At 31.1% G+C, this 19,130-nt stretch overlaps 2 protein-coding genes across 6 annotated transcripts; one reads left to right on the forward strand and one right to left on the reverse strand.

Moving 5' to 3' along the window:
* Positions 1-998: 998 nt before the first annotated feature.
* LOC132278879 (lupeol synthase-like) lies at positions 999-9,312 on the forward strand. Of its 4 annotated transcripts, none has more exons than XM_059780774.1 (19): positions 999-1,214; positions 1,539-1,743; positions 4,172-4,357; positions 4,908-4,997; positions 5,069-5,266; positions 5,411-5,495; positions 5,617-5,783; positions 5,866-6,054; positions 6,149-6,262; positions 6,585-6,704; positions 6,791-6,913; positions 7,020-7,118; positions 7,283-7,339; positions 7,469-7,515; positions 7,599-7,742; positions 7,849-8,026; positions 8,232-8,312; positions 8,566-8,649; positions 8,869-9,312. In XM_059780774.1, exons 2-19 carry the CDS (start codon positions 1,546-1,548, stop codon positions 8,986-8,988), a joined length of 2,280 nt encoding a protein of 759 aa, XP_059636757.1. In that variant the 5' UTR covers positions 999-1,214; positions 1,539-1,545; the 3' UTR covers positions 8,989-9,312. The 4 variants fall into 4 exon arrangements, with proteins under 4 accessions (XP_059636757.1, XP_059636756.1, XP_059636759.1 ...); XM_059780773.1 differs by having other exon boundaries at positions 999-1,205; XM_059780775.1 differs by having other exon boundaries at positions 1,000-1,205; positions 8,881-9,312.
* LOC132278880 (prefoldin subunit 1) lies at positions 6,047-14,445 on the reverse strand. Of its 2 annotated transcripts, XM_059780779.1 has the most exons (7): positions 14,277-14,445; positions 14,026-14,079; positions 11,291-11,396; positions 11,094-11,100; positions 10,863-10,947; positions 10,052-10,191; positions 6,047-6,250 (listed from the first exon to the last, which is right to left on the reverse strand). In XM_059780779.1, exons 1-6 carry the CDS (start codon positions 14,298-14,300, stop codon positions 10,078-10,080), a joined length of 390 nt encoding a protein of 129 aa, XP_059636762.1. In that variant the 5' UTR covers positions 14,301-14,445; the 3' UTR covers positions 6,047-6,250; positions 10,052-10,077. The 2 variants fall into 2 exon arrangements, with proteins under 2 accessions (XP_059636762.1, XP_059636761.1); XM_059780778.1 differs by lacking the exon at positions 6,047-6,250 and having other exon boundaries at positions 9,882-10,191.
* Between the last annotated feature and the right edge of the window lie 4,685 nt (positions 14,446-19,130).

The following is a 19,130-nucleotide window of genomic DNA, read 5'->3' on the forward strand; positions in this document are numbered from 1 at the left end:
GATATCCATTTATGAGCTCATTTGCAATCAAAACGTTAGTTGGAAGTTAATAAAAGCATTCTACGATGGGTATGGATTGCAGCTTTTCAACATTCATGTAGCAAGAAAGGTTAACCCCATTATCAAAGCAGTATTTAACTTTTGTCACACACCAAATTAGTCACTATTGCACATAGTTGTATATTTCTAAAGTCAACACTGTTTGATAACAAGAAATCACCAATTAATCACTATATTTCTTAATAAAAGCATTCTACGATGGGTATGGAGTGCAGCTTTGCAACATTCATGCAGCAAGAAAGGTTAACGTCATTATCAAAGCAATATTTAACTTTTGTCACACACCAAATTAATCACTATTGTATTTCTAAAGTCAACAATGTTTGATAACAAGAAATCACCAATTGCTAAAAAAAAAATTAAAATTTTTTGCTAAAATCGAAGTGACAACTAGAATGGATGTTAAGAAAAAATTTACCCAAATTAACATGGGAACCAAAAAAAAAAAATTGTTCTTAGTTGGAAGTTTAAATCAAAAATTTGTTAGCTGCCTAACTAGCTCCTTTAGAATGCACATTCGGCGAGTGGTTACGTCACGCAAGCCTAAGTCTGTGACAATAAAGTTAAAAGTTTATTCACGAGCACTAAGACTTTAAAGTCGAAGCACATCAAATTGTATATTAAATTAAATTTGAAATCAACTGAAACTTCAAAATACAAACTCAATTTTCTCCAGTTTCATTTTTAACGCACTGATTCATTGATTAATTACTATAAGAAATTGTTTATGCCTAGATCAGATCGATGTAATTATACAAAAAAAATTATGTCATGGATCGAATAACACAATAATACACATACAATTCACAACTACACGGGATTAATTATGTCATTTATTCTAGAAGCAGCTCAGTAGTATTAATTTACACGCCCAACCAGTGCGCAGTCATAAAAACTCTTTTAGAACATCTCTCTCTCTACGTTTCTATATAAAGAGTAGACTTCCTCTCCCAAATATTGCACCTTATGAGTGTTGTATCTTGTGCCAGCTTTAAAATTCTCAACAGTGAGAACTAGAACGCACGCACACATATATATAGACACACACACAAATCTTCAAGGTAGAGAGAGAGAGAGACTGGTTTTGCTTAATCTCTGGAAATCAAGAGAAAGAGAGAGAGAGAGGCTTCTCTTGCTTGATCTGTGTAAGTCAGGTTCTTCCATCACTTATCCAATTTCTTTAGCATAAATGTGTTTCGCAGTTGAATACATGAGATATATATATATATATATATATATATATATATATATATATATATCTTCTTACCACTTCAAAAGTCATTATATTTCTACAATATATATTATGGGCTAGCTTATTTTCATCATCTAGATTTTCCTTAAATACAAACTTCATTTTAGCCCAACAAAATCTCTCTCTCTTTTCTTGTTAAATTAGTTCACAACAGTGTATATGTATATATATATATATATATTTGACAAAATAATCTATATATATGTGTGTGTGTTTGTTATTACAGATTGAGGATGTGGAAATTGAAGATTGCCGAAGGTGATGGAGCATGGCTCACCACCACCAACAACCACGTTGGAAGACAGTACTGGGAATTCGATCCCGAAGCCGGAACACCTCAACAACGAGCGGAGGTTGAGAGGGCTCGTCACGACTTCAACAAGAACAGATTTCGAATCAAACAAAGCGCTGATTTATTAATGAGAATGCAAGTACGTATATGCTACTATATATATATATATATATACATGAGCTTGGTATATATTTGATCGAGTAGTATATATATATATATAGATATATATGAGCTTGCTATATATTTGATCGAGTAGTATTCCTACATAAGTACATATGTATATGCATATATCAACAGTTCCCGTAAATATATGGGTGTTAAGGGTGTGAATGCCACAAGTATGGTGTTTGTTTCCTTTGCCTAAGGTATCACAAGATTTGTCATTTTAACTGTATTATTATTATTATAATAACTTATTTTAAAATAAGTTTACTAATTAAAGTCTCTAGACTAATTAATTACTTAATTGGAGAATTTAATATTTTACTATTTATACTTATATGTTAGTGACAGTTCTATCAAAGATGACATGAGAATATGGAAAATGTCGTAAAATAGGTCCATCGCAATGATATATATTAAATAATTTGAGTATATTAAATTAGATATAGAATGAAAGTATTATACGTATGTCATTGGTTTTCACGTTTCCACCTTTTGCCATCTTCCGGTCTCTGGATCCTTCCATTGGGTACAAAGCAAATTTCAATGCTTACCAACTGGAAGTGTATTTTTGCACATTGAAAAAGACGTACAAGTCTGATTTATCACATAATAATAATAAAATAATAAAATAAAATAAAAAGAGGAAGAAGAAGAGTGGGACATGCCTGGGACCCAACTCAGCTTTCACTTGCAGGAGTCATAAGCCCTGTTTGGGTAGATAGAATTAACTGGAAAAAAAAAAAAAAATAGAAAATTTTAAAATTTTTTTGTAGTTTGGTTAAATAGAAAATGAAAATTTCTAAAAAATTAAGATTCTTGTAATTTTTTATTTTCTCCGAAACGTTTCCTGCACATGGAAAAATTTATTTTTCATGAAATTATCGTCTTTTTATTTAATATTCTTATTTTACCCAGCAACTTCATTGATGTTATCTTTCATTGATGTTATCTTACCCAACAACTTCATCTATATTTGTAGACAATAATATTTTCTATCATTAATAAAGTTTTAATTAACTTGACTTCCATTTCTAGTTGTTTTTATCATATATGAATAATAGTAGTCTAAATTAATTGAAAACTTTATTATTTTTTAAATATAATTTATTACTAATTCTTTCTTTTTTTTATTTTTATAAAATAAGGGTAACTTCAGTATTCAAACTATAATATGATATTTTCCTATAATTTTTTTAAATAAATTTTCATCATAGCCAAATAAATTAATTTTCTTTTCATTTTTCATTTCTTTTATTTTCTTGCTATTTCCATCTAATCCTAAGTAAAACATTGCATTTATTTGTAAACAATACGTCCTTTCAGCATTATTATTTCCAAACAATTTTTAGAATTTCTGAAACAAAAAAAGTTTTTAAAATTTATGAAAAATTATCACCTAATTTTTTTTTTTTTTTGGTTCATGTGAAAATAGCATATAGTTGCAAGTAACTTGATTGCAAAGATTCTTGATCTTTGTTCCATTAAAATTCAGGATAGTGTTAGTCCCCTTAATTAAAAACATGTGGACAAATTAAAATTGTGCGTAAAAGCCTCATAAGATAATAATAATAATAAATCATTCGAAACACAACCTAATATATTGTTAAATCAAATGCTCCTGTTGATTTCAATAATATTTTATGTCACTTTGTACTTAAAAATATATAATAATAATAATAATAACTAGCGCCAAAGAAGAAAATTACTCACAAGTCCTATGGATTGTTCCTTACCTTAGTTACGTCCCAAATTTAGTAGTTGAGCCTCATTTTCAACAACTTACATCAATGTGTCCCACTTTTCAATTCATGTTGGTGGTTGTGAAAATGATATGAAGAATGGTGACCATTCTTTGTTGATGACCTTTTTCTTTTTATTTTATTTTTCTTTTTTCTTTTTTATTTTTTTACCCTTCCCTTTTTTCCTCCTTTTGTCCATACAGCAACATTCAATCTTAGCTCTAGCCTTTCAATATGCCTTAAACTTAAAAATAAAAAAAAAACAAAAAAATAAAAAATAAAAAACCCTTTCAACTGAAAGATTTGTATAAAACATCTTGTATTTCATTCAACCATTGGAGAAATGATAAAACCTCATAGGCCATACCTGTCCTTACGAAATGAAAATGAAAAGGATTTGAGTTAAAAAGAAAATTTGAAATAAGAAAATTGAGTTGAATCCTAAGATCATACGTTGATAACTACTCATTTCCCTTATTCTGACTCCAAATATTGAACAATTCATTTATTTTTGTAAAACAGATTGATCATAATATAACAAAGAATATGGCATGTTACAGAATTCTTTTTATTTTTAGTATATTTTTTTATCCCCTCATTTTTTTTTTTTTTTTTTGGGGGATTTTGCCATATTTTTCACTATTAGATGTGCAAAACCTGCAGCTTACAATGGAGAACCCATGTGGGCCCATTCCAGAAGCAATAAAATTGAGAGAAACGGAGGTTATAACAGAGGAAGCTGTGACAACTACACTGAAGAGGGCTATCAGCTACTATTCAACCATCCAGGCCCATGATGGCCACTGGCCTGCTGAATCTGCTGGCCCTTTGTTTTTTCTACCTCCTCTGGTAAATCATGTTCATTCTACCTATCATCCATAAATGATTTGGAGTCTAAAAATTAAAAAAAACTTCGAGTGATTTATATGAGTGGGCATGTATTGTTTGGGGGCCTTCGGCCCATGTTCGAAACTCACTAGCATCATTTTCCTTCCCCTTTAACCTCTAACTCTCTAACCCCCACTAACCATTGCCAAATCAATATATGTGTGTGTATCATGATGTCATTAATATTTATGACCTCATCATAACATCACCCCTACTCAGTTGTCCCTACTCACATAAAATTAGTCAACAACTCCCTATCATTACTCATCGTTCATATCATCACATATTGTAAAAGGGCTTTGACTAAATATCAAATACTAACAGTTATTAATTTGAAATTCTTAGATTACCTGAGTTAGCAACTAGTGCTCTTGGGATTTAACTTTAAATTACTATGTATAGGAGGTAAGACTGCAAAACTTATTGGTCATGAAAATAAAATTGGAAACAAAAATTTTTGGGTATGATGCAAAAGAATGACAACAGTTGTTATAAATGTTACAATATGCAGGTCATAGCTTTGTATGTCACAGGAGCTCTAAATGCTATTCTATCACCAGAACACCAGAAGGAGATCATTCGCTACCTATACAATCATCAGGTATATATATATATCACAAATAGGATTCATGGATCTACTAAGCTACAATTTTCTGTTGGATTTTTGGGCAGAACGAGGATGGAGGTTGGGGCATACACATAGAGGGACACAGCAGCATATTTGGTTCATCCCTTAGCTACATTACATTGAGGCTACTTGGAGAAGGACTAGAAGATGGTGAGGACAGGGCCATGGCTAGAGCACGCAAATGGATCCTTGACCATGGCGGTGCAGTGGGAATTCCATCTTGGGGAAAGTTTTGGCTTACGGTGAGACCATTTGGATCTCAGTTTAGAGCACCACTACAAAATTTGGATGCACCAAAAGTTTAATCCAATGAATCCATACATTGTTTCTAAAGCAATTCCATACTTGATCTAATGATCAATGCTCGCATATCTCATCTGGTGCAGGTACTTGGAGTGTATGAATGGGAAGGCTGCAACCCTATGCCTCCAGAGTTCTGGCTGCTACCAACAATCTCTCCCATTCATCCAGGTTTTGACCTAATTCGTCTCATAACAAATATCATATCTACTTTAAGTATGCGAGTTTCAAAAGTCAGCATAGACCATAGTGCATGCATCAAAATTCAGTACCTTCATTGTGTGCAATGCAGGCAAAATGTTGTGCTATTGTCGCTTGGTGTACATGCCTATGTCGTATTTATATGGAAAGAGGTTTGTTGGCAAGATCACCGGATTAGTCAAATCTCTAAGACAAGAACTCTATACTGAACCTTACCATGAGATAAATTGGAATAAAGCTCGAAACACATGTGCAAAGGTTCGTCATGGAAATTTTGTTTCCAAAATTAAAGCATCCATGAAGGTTACTGAAGTATATATGTTCATCTATTTTCTTTTAGGAGGATCTCTACTACCCACATCCTCTGGTACAAGATATGCTATGGGGATTTCTTCAACATTTTGCTGAACCTATTCTGACGCGTTGGCCTTTTTCTAAATTAAGAGAGAAGGCTCTGAAACTTGCAATGGAACATGTACATTATGAGGACAAGAATAGTAGATACCTTTGCATTGGATGTGTAGAAAAGGCAAGTTTATATATAGCATTTAAACTGCATGATATTTCTAAGTAAAGTTTGCACAAGGAAATGTTGAAATGTTAACTAATCACTTGTCTCACAGGTGTTATGTCTAATTGCCTGCTGGGTGGAAGATCCAAATTCAGAAGCATACAAGCGCCATCTAGCCCGAATTCCTGATTATTTTTGGCTAGCAGAGGATGGCCTGAAAATGCAGGTCACAGAACTAGTCTAAAAAAGTTATTTTGAAATCTATCACACACACAAACACAAGCATGAACTTATTAAAATCTAAAGGAAATAATTAAGAAAAACTAAGCTGCAAAGCATCCATGAACTTATTACAAATCTTGGGCTAGTAATTACTTCATCATTATTATAATAGGAATGATTTTTGTAGGGCTTCAGCCAAGTATTTGTTATACCAATGGCATCAACACGCACAACAATCAAATAAATAAATAAATTTCATAGTTTATTCAAATCCAATGTCAATTTTTCTGATGAAATGTAGTAAATAATAAATTGATTTCATGCAGAGCTTTGGCTGTCAGATGTGGGATACAGCTTTTGCTGTTCAAGCAATTATCTCAAGTAAACTTACTGAAGAGTATGGACCTACACTTAGGAAAGCACACGACTTTGTAAAGGCGTCACAGGTTTGATCTTAGTGCCATACAAACCCTAATATTGCACCAACCAATCTAGCAAAACACCAAAATAATCAAGGCAACGTATTTTACAGGTTCGCGACAACCCTTCTGACAACTTCACTAAAATGTATCGACACATTTCTAAAGGGGCATGGACATTCTCAATGCAAGACCATGGCTGGCAAGTCTCAGATTGCACAGCAGAAGGGCTAAAGGTGATTCCAAAATACCAGATCAATCAAATAAATAGAGAGTAGCACATTTTCAAGGTTTGTGCTATAGCGACGTTTCTGGTTTTTGGCAATGCCTTTTCTTTTGCAGGCTTCACTTCTTTTCTCACAAATGCCACCAGAACTCGTTGGGGAAAAAATACAAACAGAGTGTTTATATGACGCCGTGAATGTCATTCTTTCCCTGCAAGTAAGGATTATCCTAATAGGTTCTTGCTTAAACAAATGTAACCCCAAAAGTTGTGTTGCTTGCTAATCATGATGATACACTTTGGATTTCTGTACCTTTTTCCAAGTTCTGGTAGCATAGTTCACTGTTCTTAAAGATTCTCTTCTATTTTAAAATAAATGCAGAGTAGCAATGGTGGTTTTCCAGCTTGGGAACCCCAAAGAGCGTTTCGCTGGTTAGAGGTATAACTTCTTTTATAAGCTATGGCCACTTTGGATCAATTTCTAAGGGATGCTAACTTCAAGATCCTATAGTGTTTTGTGCATCCAATACAGAGTAAAGTTTGACAATTTTTTGTGTACTTATTCCAGAAGTTCAACCCCACAGAGTTTTTTGAGGATGTTCTCATTGAGAGAGAGTATGATTTCTTAATCACAAAACTTTTTTCGCACTACTACTAGTTCCTTTTCCTACTTGACAATTATGGCTGTGTTATTTTAGGTATGTGGAATGCACTGCATCAGCAATTCAGGGCTTGGCACTCTTCAAAAAGTTGCACCCTGGACACCGAACAAAGGAAATAGAAAGCTGCATTTCAAGAGCTATACAATATATAGAAGAGACACAAAATCCAGATGGTTCATGGTAAGTTTTTCATCAAACAAATGTATTTCTTGTTGTTGGACGATATTAGCATTGAGGATGGAAAGAAAATCAACATTCAGTTGATGAACTTTGAACATTTTAACAGGTATGGTTGTTGGGGAATTTGCTACACTTATGGTACATGGTTTGCAGTGGAGGGGCTTGCAGCTTGTGGGAAGAACTACCATAACAGTCCCACGCTGCGTAAGACATGTCAATTCTTGCTATCAAAGCAGCTACCAGATGGTGGATGGGGAGAGAGTTATCTTTCAAGCTCAAACAAGGTATAAACATAACATCACCTTCTTCTTCCTTTTTTTTTTTGGTTTTCTGACTTTATCATTAATGGTGAAAAGGGGACAGATTTTGCAAATCTGAATAGCAAAAGCTGCCCTCAATTTTGATTGAGAAAGGAGATAAATTGTAGCATTAAATCTTAATGTCTCAATTTTTTTCCCCATATAAACACATCATTGTTATCTGAAATAGGTGTATACAAATCTAGAAGGCAACAGGTCAACTTTGGTACAGACAGCATGGGCTCTATTATCCCTCATAGATGCTGGACAGGTTAGTATGATAAAGTTAATCTGATAATTATAAGAGGAAATATAGAAAAAAGAGCTTTACTATCACTGTTAGGTTCTGTTCTTTAAAATACTTCATAAAACTATATAAAAGTGTTTTAAGAAACTGCACCATTCTTTTTAACTCTGTAAGAAACCAGTTTATTCCCAGAAAATATAGCCAAACAAGACCTTTTTATTCATTATGTTATGACCAAAAAAAAACATCCTAATTCTAAATGATTTCATCACATTAGGCTGAGATTGATCCAACACCCATAGATCGCGGAATGAGGCTACTGATTAATTCACAAATGGAAGACGGGGATTTTCCTCAACAGGTATATACTACAAATTTCAATTTTTTTTTTTTTATAATTAAAATGACCATAAAGCTTATTATGGCAAGAAAAAGAAAAAGAAGAAATATATCTATATATATAGTATGAATGTCTATAAAATAAATTAAAATGTTGAATGTTTCTACTTTCTCTTGCATGCATTTTACACGCAAGACTTGAGCAGTGAGGAGCATGACATGTATATATTAATCCAAACAGTGTTGGCTGCAGGAAATAACTGGAGTGTTCATGAAGAACTGTACTCTGAATTACTCATCCTACAGAAATATATTCCCTATATGGGCTCTTGGTGAATATCGGCGTCGCGTATACGCATGAAGCTCTAAATGTCAAGGCCGAAGGCTAGGGACAACCACTTAAAGAATAAACCTTCAAAGAGGAGGGCTATACCCATATGCAACTGTTATCTGTGTGATGTATGCAGATTGCAGACACTACTATGTTACATATTATATATGTGTGTGTGTGTGTGCTTGAATATATATGCCGTTAGCAACTTGTAAAACAGTTCATAAGCTTTTTCCCAGTGTCTTGTTCAACATTTCTCTCCATTAGTGTTTGAAGTATGAGAGGGCATAGAAACCAAAACTACATGTACGTAATGTATTATTTGAATCAAAGTATAATATATCCCTAGGAAAAGCCTACTCGCAAGTCCAATTTTGTGTGTGTGTGTGTGTGTGTGTGTGTGTGTGAGAGAGAGAGAGAGAGAGACTAAATTATACATAATCTCAAAAACATATTGTTCGCCATGTTTGGGGACCAATCAAGTTTTCATTAAATAAAAATATATTATTAAAAAATAAGTATTCATGTCTAAAAGTGATGTTGATTAGAGTATGCATCTCCTTTTATATTTTATACGGTTAGTTTTGAAATTTAAAATTAGGACAAACACTAAATCCATGTTTCTCTAAATGTGAGACAGGACGGTAATCACATTTGATAAAAAATATAAAATAATAATTAAAAAAAAAAAAACATTTCTTTTTTTTTTTTTTTTTTGAAAAAAGAACTTTTCCTTTGTCATATATTTACCCCCACATTGTTATCTTCTCTGTACTCCCTAAGAGAGTAGGTAATAGGCATACATGTCTATTATATTTCTAACAAGCTTCCAAATGAAAATTTCGCATCAATTGATTCTTAGGCGAAAACATCACTTGCATAATCTTATTCTATTCCATTCACGCAACCTAACAGTATCAACCTATCAAGGAGTAACTGCCTGCATGAGTAACAAATTTCAACACAGGATTTGTAAAGCAAATATTACAGTGGAATCCGACAAAGCAAACCAAATGTACAAGCAAAATTAATGACGGATTTCTTGTTTCTGGTTTACATGTAAAAAGGAAGAATGAGAAGACAGAACACATACTTTGAGGAAGCACAGCTGCGCAAGTTTTACATTACAGTCATAGACATAATCTGACGAGCAAGACCGGGATCTTGTTGCAACAGCTCCCTGAGGTTGTTCTCCACTTCAACCAGCTGCTTCTCCAAGTACTCCCTTGAGGTCTGTCCAATGCCCAACAACAAACCTCATGTTACCAAATACCCAGTATAGAAAGTTAAATTTACTGACATTTGACAACAGGTTACTAATTTAAGCCAGTTAGGTGACAAATTTAGCTCAAATCTCATTTTTTTGTTTTCGAAGTTCTTGAAAACTGTTTTCAAATAACAACTATGCCCTATAAAATTTTGAAAACTTTTCTAAATTAACAATGTTAATCTTTAAACTTTATAGTTATAAAATTTCAAGGGGAAACATTCATTGAGTGCATGACCCCTCAAAACGTTGAAATCCTCAACGGAGATATTCATTTTGAGAGTAGGTGCCAGGTGGTAGCAAATAACTCATGATGGAGTTCTTCCATAGGCTTCAAAATTGGAATCCCCAAAAGTAACATTAACTATGAGACCGAAAGTCCTGCCCCTCCCCAAAAAAAAATAAATAAGGCATGCTTACATATGAAAAGAATATTTAAAAGACAACCTACTAAATCAAATTGATGGATCTAATTGACAAGTGTTGTTAGTTGTGACGCTGATCTCCAAGCTCAGAAACAAAAAGATAAAACAAAATTATAAATCTTCCTACATATATGTATGTATATCACACAGGTGGGACAACATGTAATAATTTCCATTTGCATGTGTGATGAAGGCAGGAAAAGGAAAAAAACCTGCAAGGAGGCAATTGCAGTTTCACTATCCTTCAACTTTTGTTCCTGTTCATCCACTAAAACTGACTTGGGCTCTAAAACAAACCTGGTCACAATGTATTAAAAAATAAATACAGCAATAAATAAAAACTTAAGGCAATAATAAGGGGAGAAAAACAAGAAAACAAGTCATCAAAGTATATCATGTCCACTCCTGCATATATTCATATAATTGGGTGTGCATAAACTCACGTTCTCCCTACAAAACAAGAGAGACATGGATGTTAAATCAGTAAATGGTCATTAACTGTAGTACTTTTATAAGAAAAGACGAAACATGTGGACACTAATTTAGTGAATGATAGGGATTCCAGTGATTCTCAAAGAAATTGAGGCCACATCAGTACAGAAGACAAAAGCAGTAGCTGCATTTGACTTTGATTCCATACCTATAGATTTGTATGTATTTGTATCATCAGACAATTGCCGCAGTTCCTCCAAGGTTAAATAAGCACGTTTCTTTTCTCCTTCTTTGTTTCGCATCTGGGTCTGAACCTGAAAGCAAGTAATTCACTGTTACTATTTAAAATCCCCTTCTTCGTGTAATAAAATAGAAAGATATCTTAAAGTAAAATCCTTTCAAATCCAGAAATAAAATTAGCAACATAAAAATTAACATACAAAACCAAGGGGAAAAATATAAATGTCACTCCAAAGCTGCAAATCAGAATCAATTACAAAGACAATGAAGTCATGGAACCCCACTTATCTAAGAATTATATAATTTTTCCCAGCTAACAACCAGAAAATGGTAGATAACAGTATAGCACATCTTCACTCAAAAGCAGCCGGTAACACTGGTATTCCATCAGAGAAATGATTGTCTCATCCAAAATTTCTAGTACATATTTTAGATATAACTTCCATCTAAACGTCTATCTCATGATCAGGTGTGTGCACATAGAAATATAAGATCACGTCATTCAAAATTATTGCTGCAAAGAATAAAAAATTGTGAAATACTGCAGCCACCAAGGCGCAGAAAACCAAAAGTATCCCAAGAATGGAAAAAACTGAGCTCCGCGGCTCTATAACCACAAGGAAATGAATGAAAGGTTTCTTCAGTCCATTTAGACACACAGCATCTCACTCTCTAGATCTCTTTTTTTAAAACATTACCAGTGTGAAAGTGCAAGCTAGCTTAAGGATAAAACCCTTATCAGCCACAACGGAGACCTGTGATTGAATCGCCTTGAGCATAATTTGGAGGGGTTAACTGCCGTTATGCAGCCAACCATCACCACGGGGGAAAAGAATGACAAGTTAAAATAAAAATAATTCCTAGACTGTAGCCAAGACATGTATGTAACCCAAGCCAAACTCTATCAATATGAGTTATTCCAACATAGAGCTAACAATAAAACAGTCCATAAAAGTTCAAGAATGAGCAAATTGAAGGACGGCAAAAATATTAGAACTTACTTAAATTTCAAGTTGAGGACTTCTTTGGTTGGGACCTCTTGTAATCAAGATACAGTTTTAGTCGAGACTAATTTTTACCAAGGGTTGTAACCTAGTGAGACTTCCTCACAAAGTAGAACGTCAAGGATTCAAGTTTCCACAGGGGCAAAGTGGGTGAGTTTCAAATAGGAAAAAAAAAAAATCCTTTGTTTAGGTTAATTTCATGTTGTATAATTTTGATTACATTTTAATAACTTTTAGGAGTAAAAAGTATTGTAATACGTAGCATTTTTCAGTGAGGAAACGTGGGCTGCAAGCCAGAGGGTATCTTTCTGGGTTATGTTTATCATTTATGGGGTCTTTATTCATGGACTTTAGAAAATTTATATAGATTATCGTAGTCCAAGTTCTTTAGTTTCTACGTAAGGAGCACACATTCTATTAGAGTTGGGATTACCTAGAAATCTATGTATTACCATGCAATATTTACAATTCAATGGATGGTTCAAAGAATTTTCATAATCTTTTCATCTTTTGAAAACCTTCTGAGGTTATGCAATGTAACTCTAACCCCATATGTAACTCCTATGAGAATCCAGGTATAATACCCATCTTCTACTCCTCCTCCTGCTTTCTTATGGTTTTCCTTCATTTCTGCACAAAATCCACTTGCACCTCAACCTAATTCAGCACCATTTACAACCTCAAAAGTTCCAGTTGACAAGATTTATCCTTTTTCCTCTATGGATTATCATGCAATACTTTCAATTCAATAGAAATTAGTTCAAAGGAATTTTCAAAAGCATTTGAAAAGCTTTTGGGATTATAAAATTGTAACTCTTAACCCCATATGTAATTGCTACAAGATTCTAGGTATAATACCTGTCTTCTTCTCCTCCTACTTTCTTATGGTTTTCTTCATTTTCTGCACTAAATCCACTTGCAACCAGACCTAAATCAACACAATGACAACCTCATAAATATTCTAGTTGAGAAGCCTTATCCTTTTACCAGGAACAGAACTATGGGGAGGCCATGGGACCATGCCCCCCCAAATTTTTTGGAAAATCTGTCTCTTCTAAATGGTGAGTCTAAAGTACTAAAAAGATTTAACATGTGACCCTTCAAATTTATAAACAATATCAATTTGAGTCCATTTAGGTCTTACTTTTGGAAGTTCACTTCTTGAAGGAAGGTTCAAAATTCCAAAAATAAACCCTATCCTTATTAATTTTCTCATTTTATGCTCTTAGTGACTTATGGAGTACTTTAATATAATTAGTCTCATTAGATCTACTTTCCAAATTTTATATTGTGAATTTTATATATATATATATATTACACTTCAAAATGTTTTAAGATTCATACTATTAATTGGCCCAAAAAGCAAAAATAATTCGGTCCACCCCTGCATTTTATATAATTTTAGTCAAGTAGCACATGACCCTATTCAAGTCCAGCAACAAAGAATCATAATCTAACTTCAAGCACTTTATTATTTATTAAATTTTTATTTTCCTTTCCAAAGAACAACTTATAAGTAGTATTAGCCTGAAATCAAAAAGAGACCACTTCCACAAGAGCTTGAAAGGCACAAATAATTCATTAGTTCGTGTAAATATTTCGCTGGATCATTAACAAGAAGAATACAGCATCAGCACCAATTTATGTATATTAATGTCTGTATATTGACACACACGTACACAAATGTAAAGAGCCTAACCTGCTTCAAGTTTGCAGTAATCTCAATCATGCGACCTTGAAGTTCGAGAAACGCCTGCAGATTCAATTCAATTCAATTCAAATAAAAAGGATCTTAAGTCAAATATTTACAAACTAGCTCCATGTTATACATATACACAGACACACACACATACATATGTATAATAAAATCCGAAAATTTTGAAATTGGAAGAGTGAAAAAGAGTAAACTATGGTGATCAAACCCTCCTTGACTTTATAATTTTTACATACATTTCTGTTTGCTTCATCTGCCATTTCTCTTCGTATTCAATTCTCAAAGCGAATCGTAGAGTTTGAAACCCTAATTGAGTTCTGATGCGTGAGCGAGAATGTAATATCAGTGGTAAAAATGTTCGGTTGGACTGGAAAAAAGCCCGTCTCGTTTGTCAATAGTTTGGTTACTTGGGGTGGGCTTGACTTCTTTTTAAGGCTAGGGCTTGTATAGTCCAGCTCACGCATAAAAAAAAAAATCACTCAACGCTTAAAAATAGAATATAAGAAAAGTAAGATAAAAAATATGAAGAATGAGTAGAAATAATTTTAGAGTAGTGATACAGCATCCGAATCTTATCCCCGAAATAATTATCGAACCATGACGTGACTTGGTCACGTCAGACTCTTTAAAAGGTAAGACTTAGAGAATAAACCTCTTCTATAATTTTTAGCATAAACTGAAAGAAAAAATAAAAGAATAAAAGCTTGCTCAATGATCGTGGATAGAGAAAGGCAATGATGTGAAGATATGGTGGTTAAATACACAAATCTGACATATATATACATACTAGATAGAACCACGTGCGATGCACGTGATTGAACTTAACAATATTTTAAAATAGTAAAATAGCTTAGATAATATGTAAAAATAATTTGAAAATTAAATAGAGAAATAAAATCTAAAATGGAATTAAAGTAACTTATAGATAAAAGTGTTAAATTAATTTGGTTTATATATTTATGAATTTAGAGCAAAATAAATTCAAAACTTTTAGTTATCATTCATTATCTAAATAACTATTTAACTATTAATCTCAAAGATAAATAAAACTTTCATCATCTTCAAAGTCTCTTTATTTAAAACCTTATGCAAACCCTAGTATTCTTGTGCTATTTATTGTCAAACAATTAAAGAATATAATTTTATTTTGCAAAGCAATGAAAAGGACTATTGAATCAATTGTACAAGAGATTTATTATATCAAATCATATAATGTATTAAAATATAACAATATGTTTATAAATACTGCATATAACACATTACATTTTTTTATAAATAGATTTAAAAACATTCAATAAAAATTAAATAATTATATGTTGCACATCTTATATCGATTTTTTATTTATTTTTTTGTTATGTACGACTGAATAGAATATAATATACATTATAGCATATTATATAGAGACCTTAAAGTTGTTCACACATAATTATTATGATATAGAGTAAGTATTATGATATATTCATAAATAAAATCTATAATTATGAACAATCTAATTTTTCTACAAGTGTTTGCTGTTAAAAGTGTGTCTCTCTAAGCACCGTAAACATTTCTAAATTCAGAAAAGGATTATAACACTTACCTATTTCACTCTATATAACACTTATAAGCGTGTCTCTCCAATTTCTAAATTCAGAAAAGGAGTATAACATTTACGTATTTCACTCTCACTTTCATGACACTTTCATTTTTATCCAATAAATTCTTCCAACACTCTAAATAAATTGAAATTCATACTTTTTCATATGAATAGATTTCAATACATGGAATTAATACATACCAAAAATTCAGAGATAGCTAAAATTTGGCGGGAGAGATTTATTTATAAATAAAATTTATAACTTTCAACCATCGTCTGGTTTCTTTAAAAGATGTTTAATAATATCAATTTTAGTAAAATTGAATAACTTTATATACAAGAATGTTATGAGCTTTTTATTCCAATGCGGTTGAATAAACACAACTTTTAATTTTTTATTTAGACATTTATTTATTAATTTATTATTTAATATTAATAATTTATTATTTATAGAGATTGACTTTTAGTCAAGGATTGTAAAACTTCTCTACATACGAAAGAATTTAGAAAATAACTTTTACACTGCTTGATGCATGATAAAATTTTAAATTTAATCAATCACATTTTTTCTTAACGCTAAAGAAAAAGAGTGAAAAAGAAAAAGATTTCACAATTAAGAAGAGTTTTAGTTTATGATGCTAAAAAAAATTGTGACTTTCAGTATTATAAATGATTAAGGAAGTGAAATTAACGGGAGTTTTTATTTGAAGAATATGATGTATTGGGATGAAATAATTTTTTTTCAATTGAAGATCATATCCATTCTTTTTTTTTCCTTTTTTTTTAAAAAAAAAAATCAATATAAATAAATAGAAATTGGTTTCCAATAATATATATATATACACATATATATGTATATGTAATACACATATTACAGATAAAGTATATATTAAACTGGTTGAACTAAATGCCGTTTTATTCTAAATGTAACTCTAGAGAATTTCTTAATTTCTTAGTATTTTTTTTTATTATTTTTTACATTGCAATTTCTCAATACTTCCAAAAATCTTCATGGAACAGACTTCCAAATATAAACAAAGTATATAACAGAATCATAAATACTTTGGAGAGAATTAGGCAAACGTATATTAAAGAACAATATTTCTTAAAAAATTAAATAGGAAATGAACACAAAATTAGACATAAAAGCAACAAAGAACAGTAAACACGTTTTATACGCAGAGAATGGGAATTTTTTAATATTTAAACATGATCAGGATGTAGTTAGACCAAAACACTTAGTTATAACAGAATATAAATAGTACAAATAAAGTATTATAAATAATAACAGTCCAATAAAATATCAGTAAAAGCATTTTAAAGTAATAAAGAGTAAGAAACTTCTGCCTGTTGGAGAGTTGAAAGGCTCAAAGATTGTCACTTTCACAAAAGAACATTTACCAAGTCTTCCACTATCATTTAAAATGTATATAAATATTATAAATCAAAAACACTTTTATAGGGTATAAAAATCAAAATTGACTACACTTTAACATATAAAATATAAAAACTCCTCATTTACTAATTATGTATTGTATATATAATGATTCATTCGTGAAAGAATTTTATAATAACCAACTAACATTTCAATTAATGATTATACGTGTCAGTTATCTATATATACTTATACATGTATATTGCATATAAAATACAATATTTCATATATTTTATCCATGTAATTTTCCTGAAAAAAATAAATTTAATATTCATGCATATTTCTTTCACATCGTAATAAAAGAATTCCAGACCTGAACTATTAGGAGAACATATAAAATATAATTACTCCTCGTGTACTAATTATGTATGAAACAATATAAATATATATATGATTAGATAGAAAGATAAACTATATAAGTTGTTCTTCAAATCAAATTAAAGCGTACCGTTTTTTTAAATAAATAAATAAAAAAATTGAAAGGATTTTGAGTTGCAATTTGATGTACATGAACCAAAAGACAAGTCTCCTCTCAAAGCTGTTGAAATTGTTTGTGGAAGAAGAAACCTCTAACAAACTTTTTGTGAAGAAATGTTTTTTAAAGAGAGATAGAAAGAAATAGACTGGAGTGAGATATAGGGTGATAAAAAAATGTTTGCAGTTAAAATGTGACTTTTAGAAGAAGTGTTAGTGTAGTTAAAATGTGACTTTTAAAAGAGGTGTTAGTAGTTATTTGAAAAGTCACATTTATTTATTAAAATAAATTAAATGATTTAATTGTATATAAATAATAAACTGTGACTTTTAAAAGAGGTGTTAACAGTTATTTGAAAAGTATATATTATTATTACAAAAAAATGTATATAAAAAATACAAAGTGCAGTTGAAAGATGACTTTTAGAATAGGTGTTAGTAGTTATTTGAAAAGTCACATTTATTTATTAAAATAAATTTAATAATTTAATTGTATATAAATAATAAATTGTGACTTTTAGAAGAGGTGCTAGTAGTTATTTGAAAAGTATATATTATTATTACAAAAAAGTGTATATAAAAAATACAAATATAATACACTTTTATAGGGTAAATAGATAAGTTCTTACAAATTTAAAAAGTTAAATAACAAAACATATTTTCACAATAACATCGATCCAGGACTCTAGGCTTTGTAACGAGTTTTCTTTTCCAATAGCTATTCAATCGATCCTCTCTTTCACAATTTTTGAAATCAAGAATTAGGGCAAAACATGAAACCGACATGGTGATGGTAGAATCAAAGAAATTGAGAGTTTTTTTTTTTTTTTTTTTAAAAAAAATATTTTATTATATAGTTTTGATAATGTTTTGTATAAATCTTTGTGGCCTATCAAATGGAATCCCAAACCTACAAAGTTAGAGAAAGTGAAAGTGATAGACTGACAAGATCTCCAAATTATTTAGAAGCTTTTTTGAAGGATGGAATCTTAGTTTATATCTAAAAAACTGGGTGTTCAAATATGAATTTTTCTTTTTCTTAATAGTCTGACGTGGCCAAACCACCTCACGATTAGGTGATTATTTCGGGAATATTTTTCGGGTGTTCTATCATTTTCCATAATTTTATCATTATTTCAAAAATTATTTTTTATAGTTCACTCTTTTAGGAGAAATTTTATAATTTGAATTATTAAAAAATACACCTGAAAAAAAAAATGAAATGTCAATATTATATCAAAAAATATATTCAAGTGATAACATGTTAGGTAATTTTATTTTTATTTTTATTTTTTATTTTTTATTTTTTTTCCATTGACAATCCTTTCTTCAGTAAATTTTGATTGACTGGGAAAATGGATGAATGAAATTCCATAAATAAGGCTTGACACTCGTAATTTGGTGTTTTTTTTCTTCTTCAAGACACCAATGCATTCAGTAGAAAAGGAGGAAAAATCCTTACTTGTAGCCAAATTTTGCATTTCAGATTAGACCTTTCAATGATTGTATTTTGATCCAAATTCGAATCAATAAATAGAATACAGGTTGAAACTAATTTGTTACTATTCCGAATCCGAATTAATAAATAGAATATGAATTGAAAT

The sequence above is a fragment of the Cornus florida genome, unplaced genomic scaffold (genome assembly GCF_030987335.1).
Source record: "Cornus florida cultivar Cherokee Brave unplaced genomic scaffold, ASM3098733v1 CherokeeBrave_3.0.0_Hap2_Chr10, whole genome shotgun sequence".
Classification (NCBI taxonomy): domain Eukaryota; kingdom Viridiplantae; phylum Streptophyta; class Magnoliopsida; order Cornales; family Cornaceae; genus Cornus; species Cornus florida.

What these genes read in the sequence shown, in the direction of transcription:
- LOC132278879 (XM_059780774.1), top strand. Translation starts at nt 1,546, where the DNA reads ATGTGGAAATTGAAGATTGCCGAAGGTGATGGAGCATGGCTCACCACC. An exon ending in TGTTTTTTCTACCTCCTCTG is followed by an intron (nt 4,358 to 4,907) that starts GTAAATCATGTT and finishes TACAATATGCAG; the next exon opens with GTCATAGCTTTGTATGTCAC. An exon ending in GATGTTCTCATTGAGAGAGA is followed by an intron (nt 7,516 to 7,598) that starts GTATGATTTCTT and finishes GTGTTATTTTAG; the next exon opens with GTATGTGGAATGCACTGCAT.
- LOC132278880 (XM_059780779.1), bottom strand. Translation starts at nt 14,300, where the DNA reads ATGGCAGATGAAGCAAACAGAAAT. An exon ending in TTACTGCAAACTTGAAGCAG is followed by an intron (nt 11,397 to 14,025) that starts GTTAGGCTCTTT and finishes ACTTGCTTTCAG; the next exon opens with GTTCAGACCCAGATGCGAAA. An exon ending in CTGCAATTGCCTCCTTGCAG is followed by an intron (nt 10,192 to 10,862) that starts GTTTTTTTCCTT and finishes GGCATTGGACAG; the next exon opens with ACCTCAAGGGAGTACTTGGA.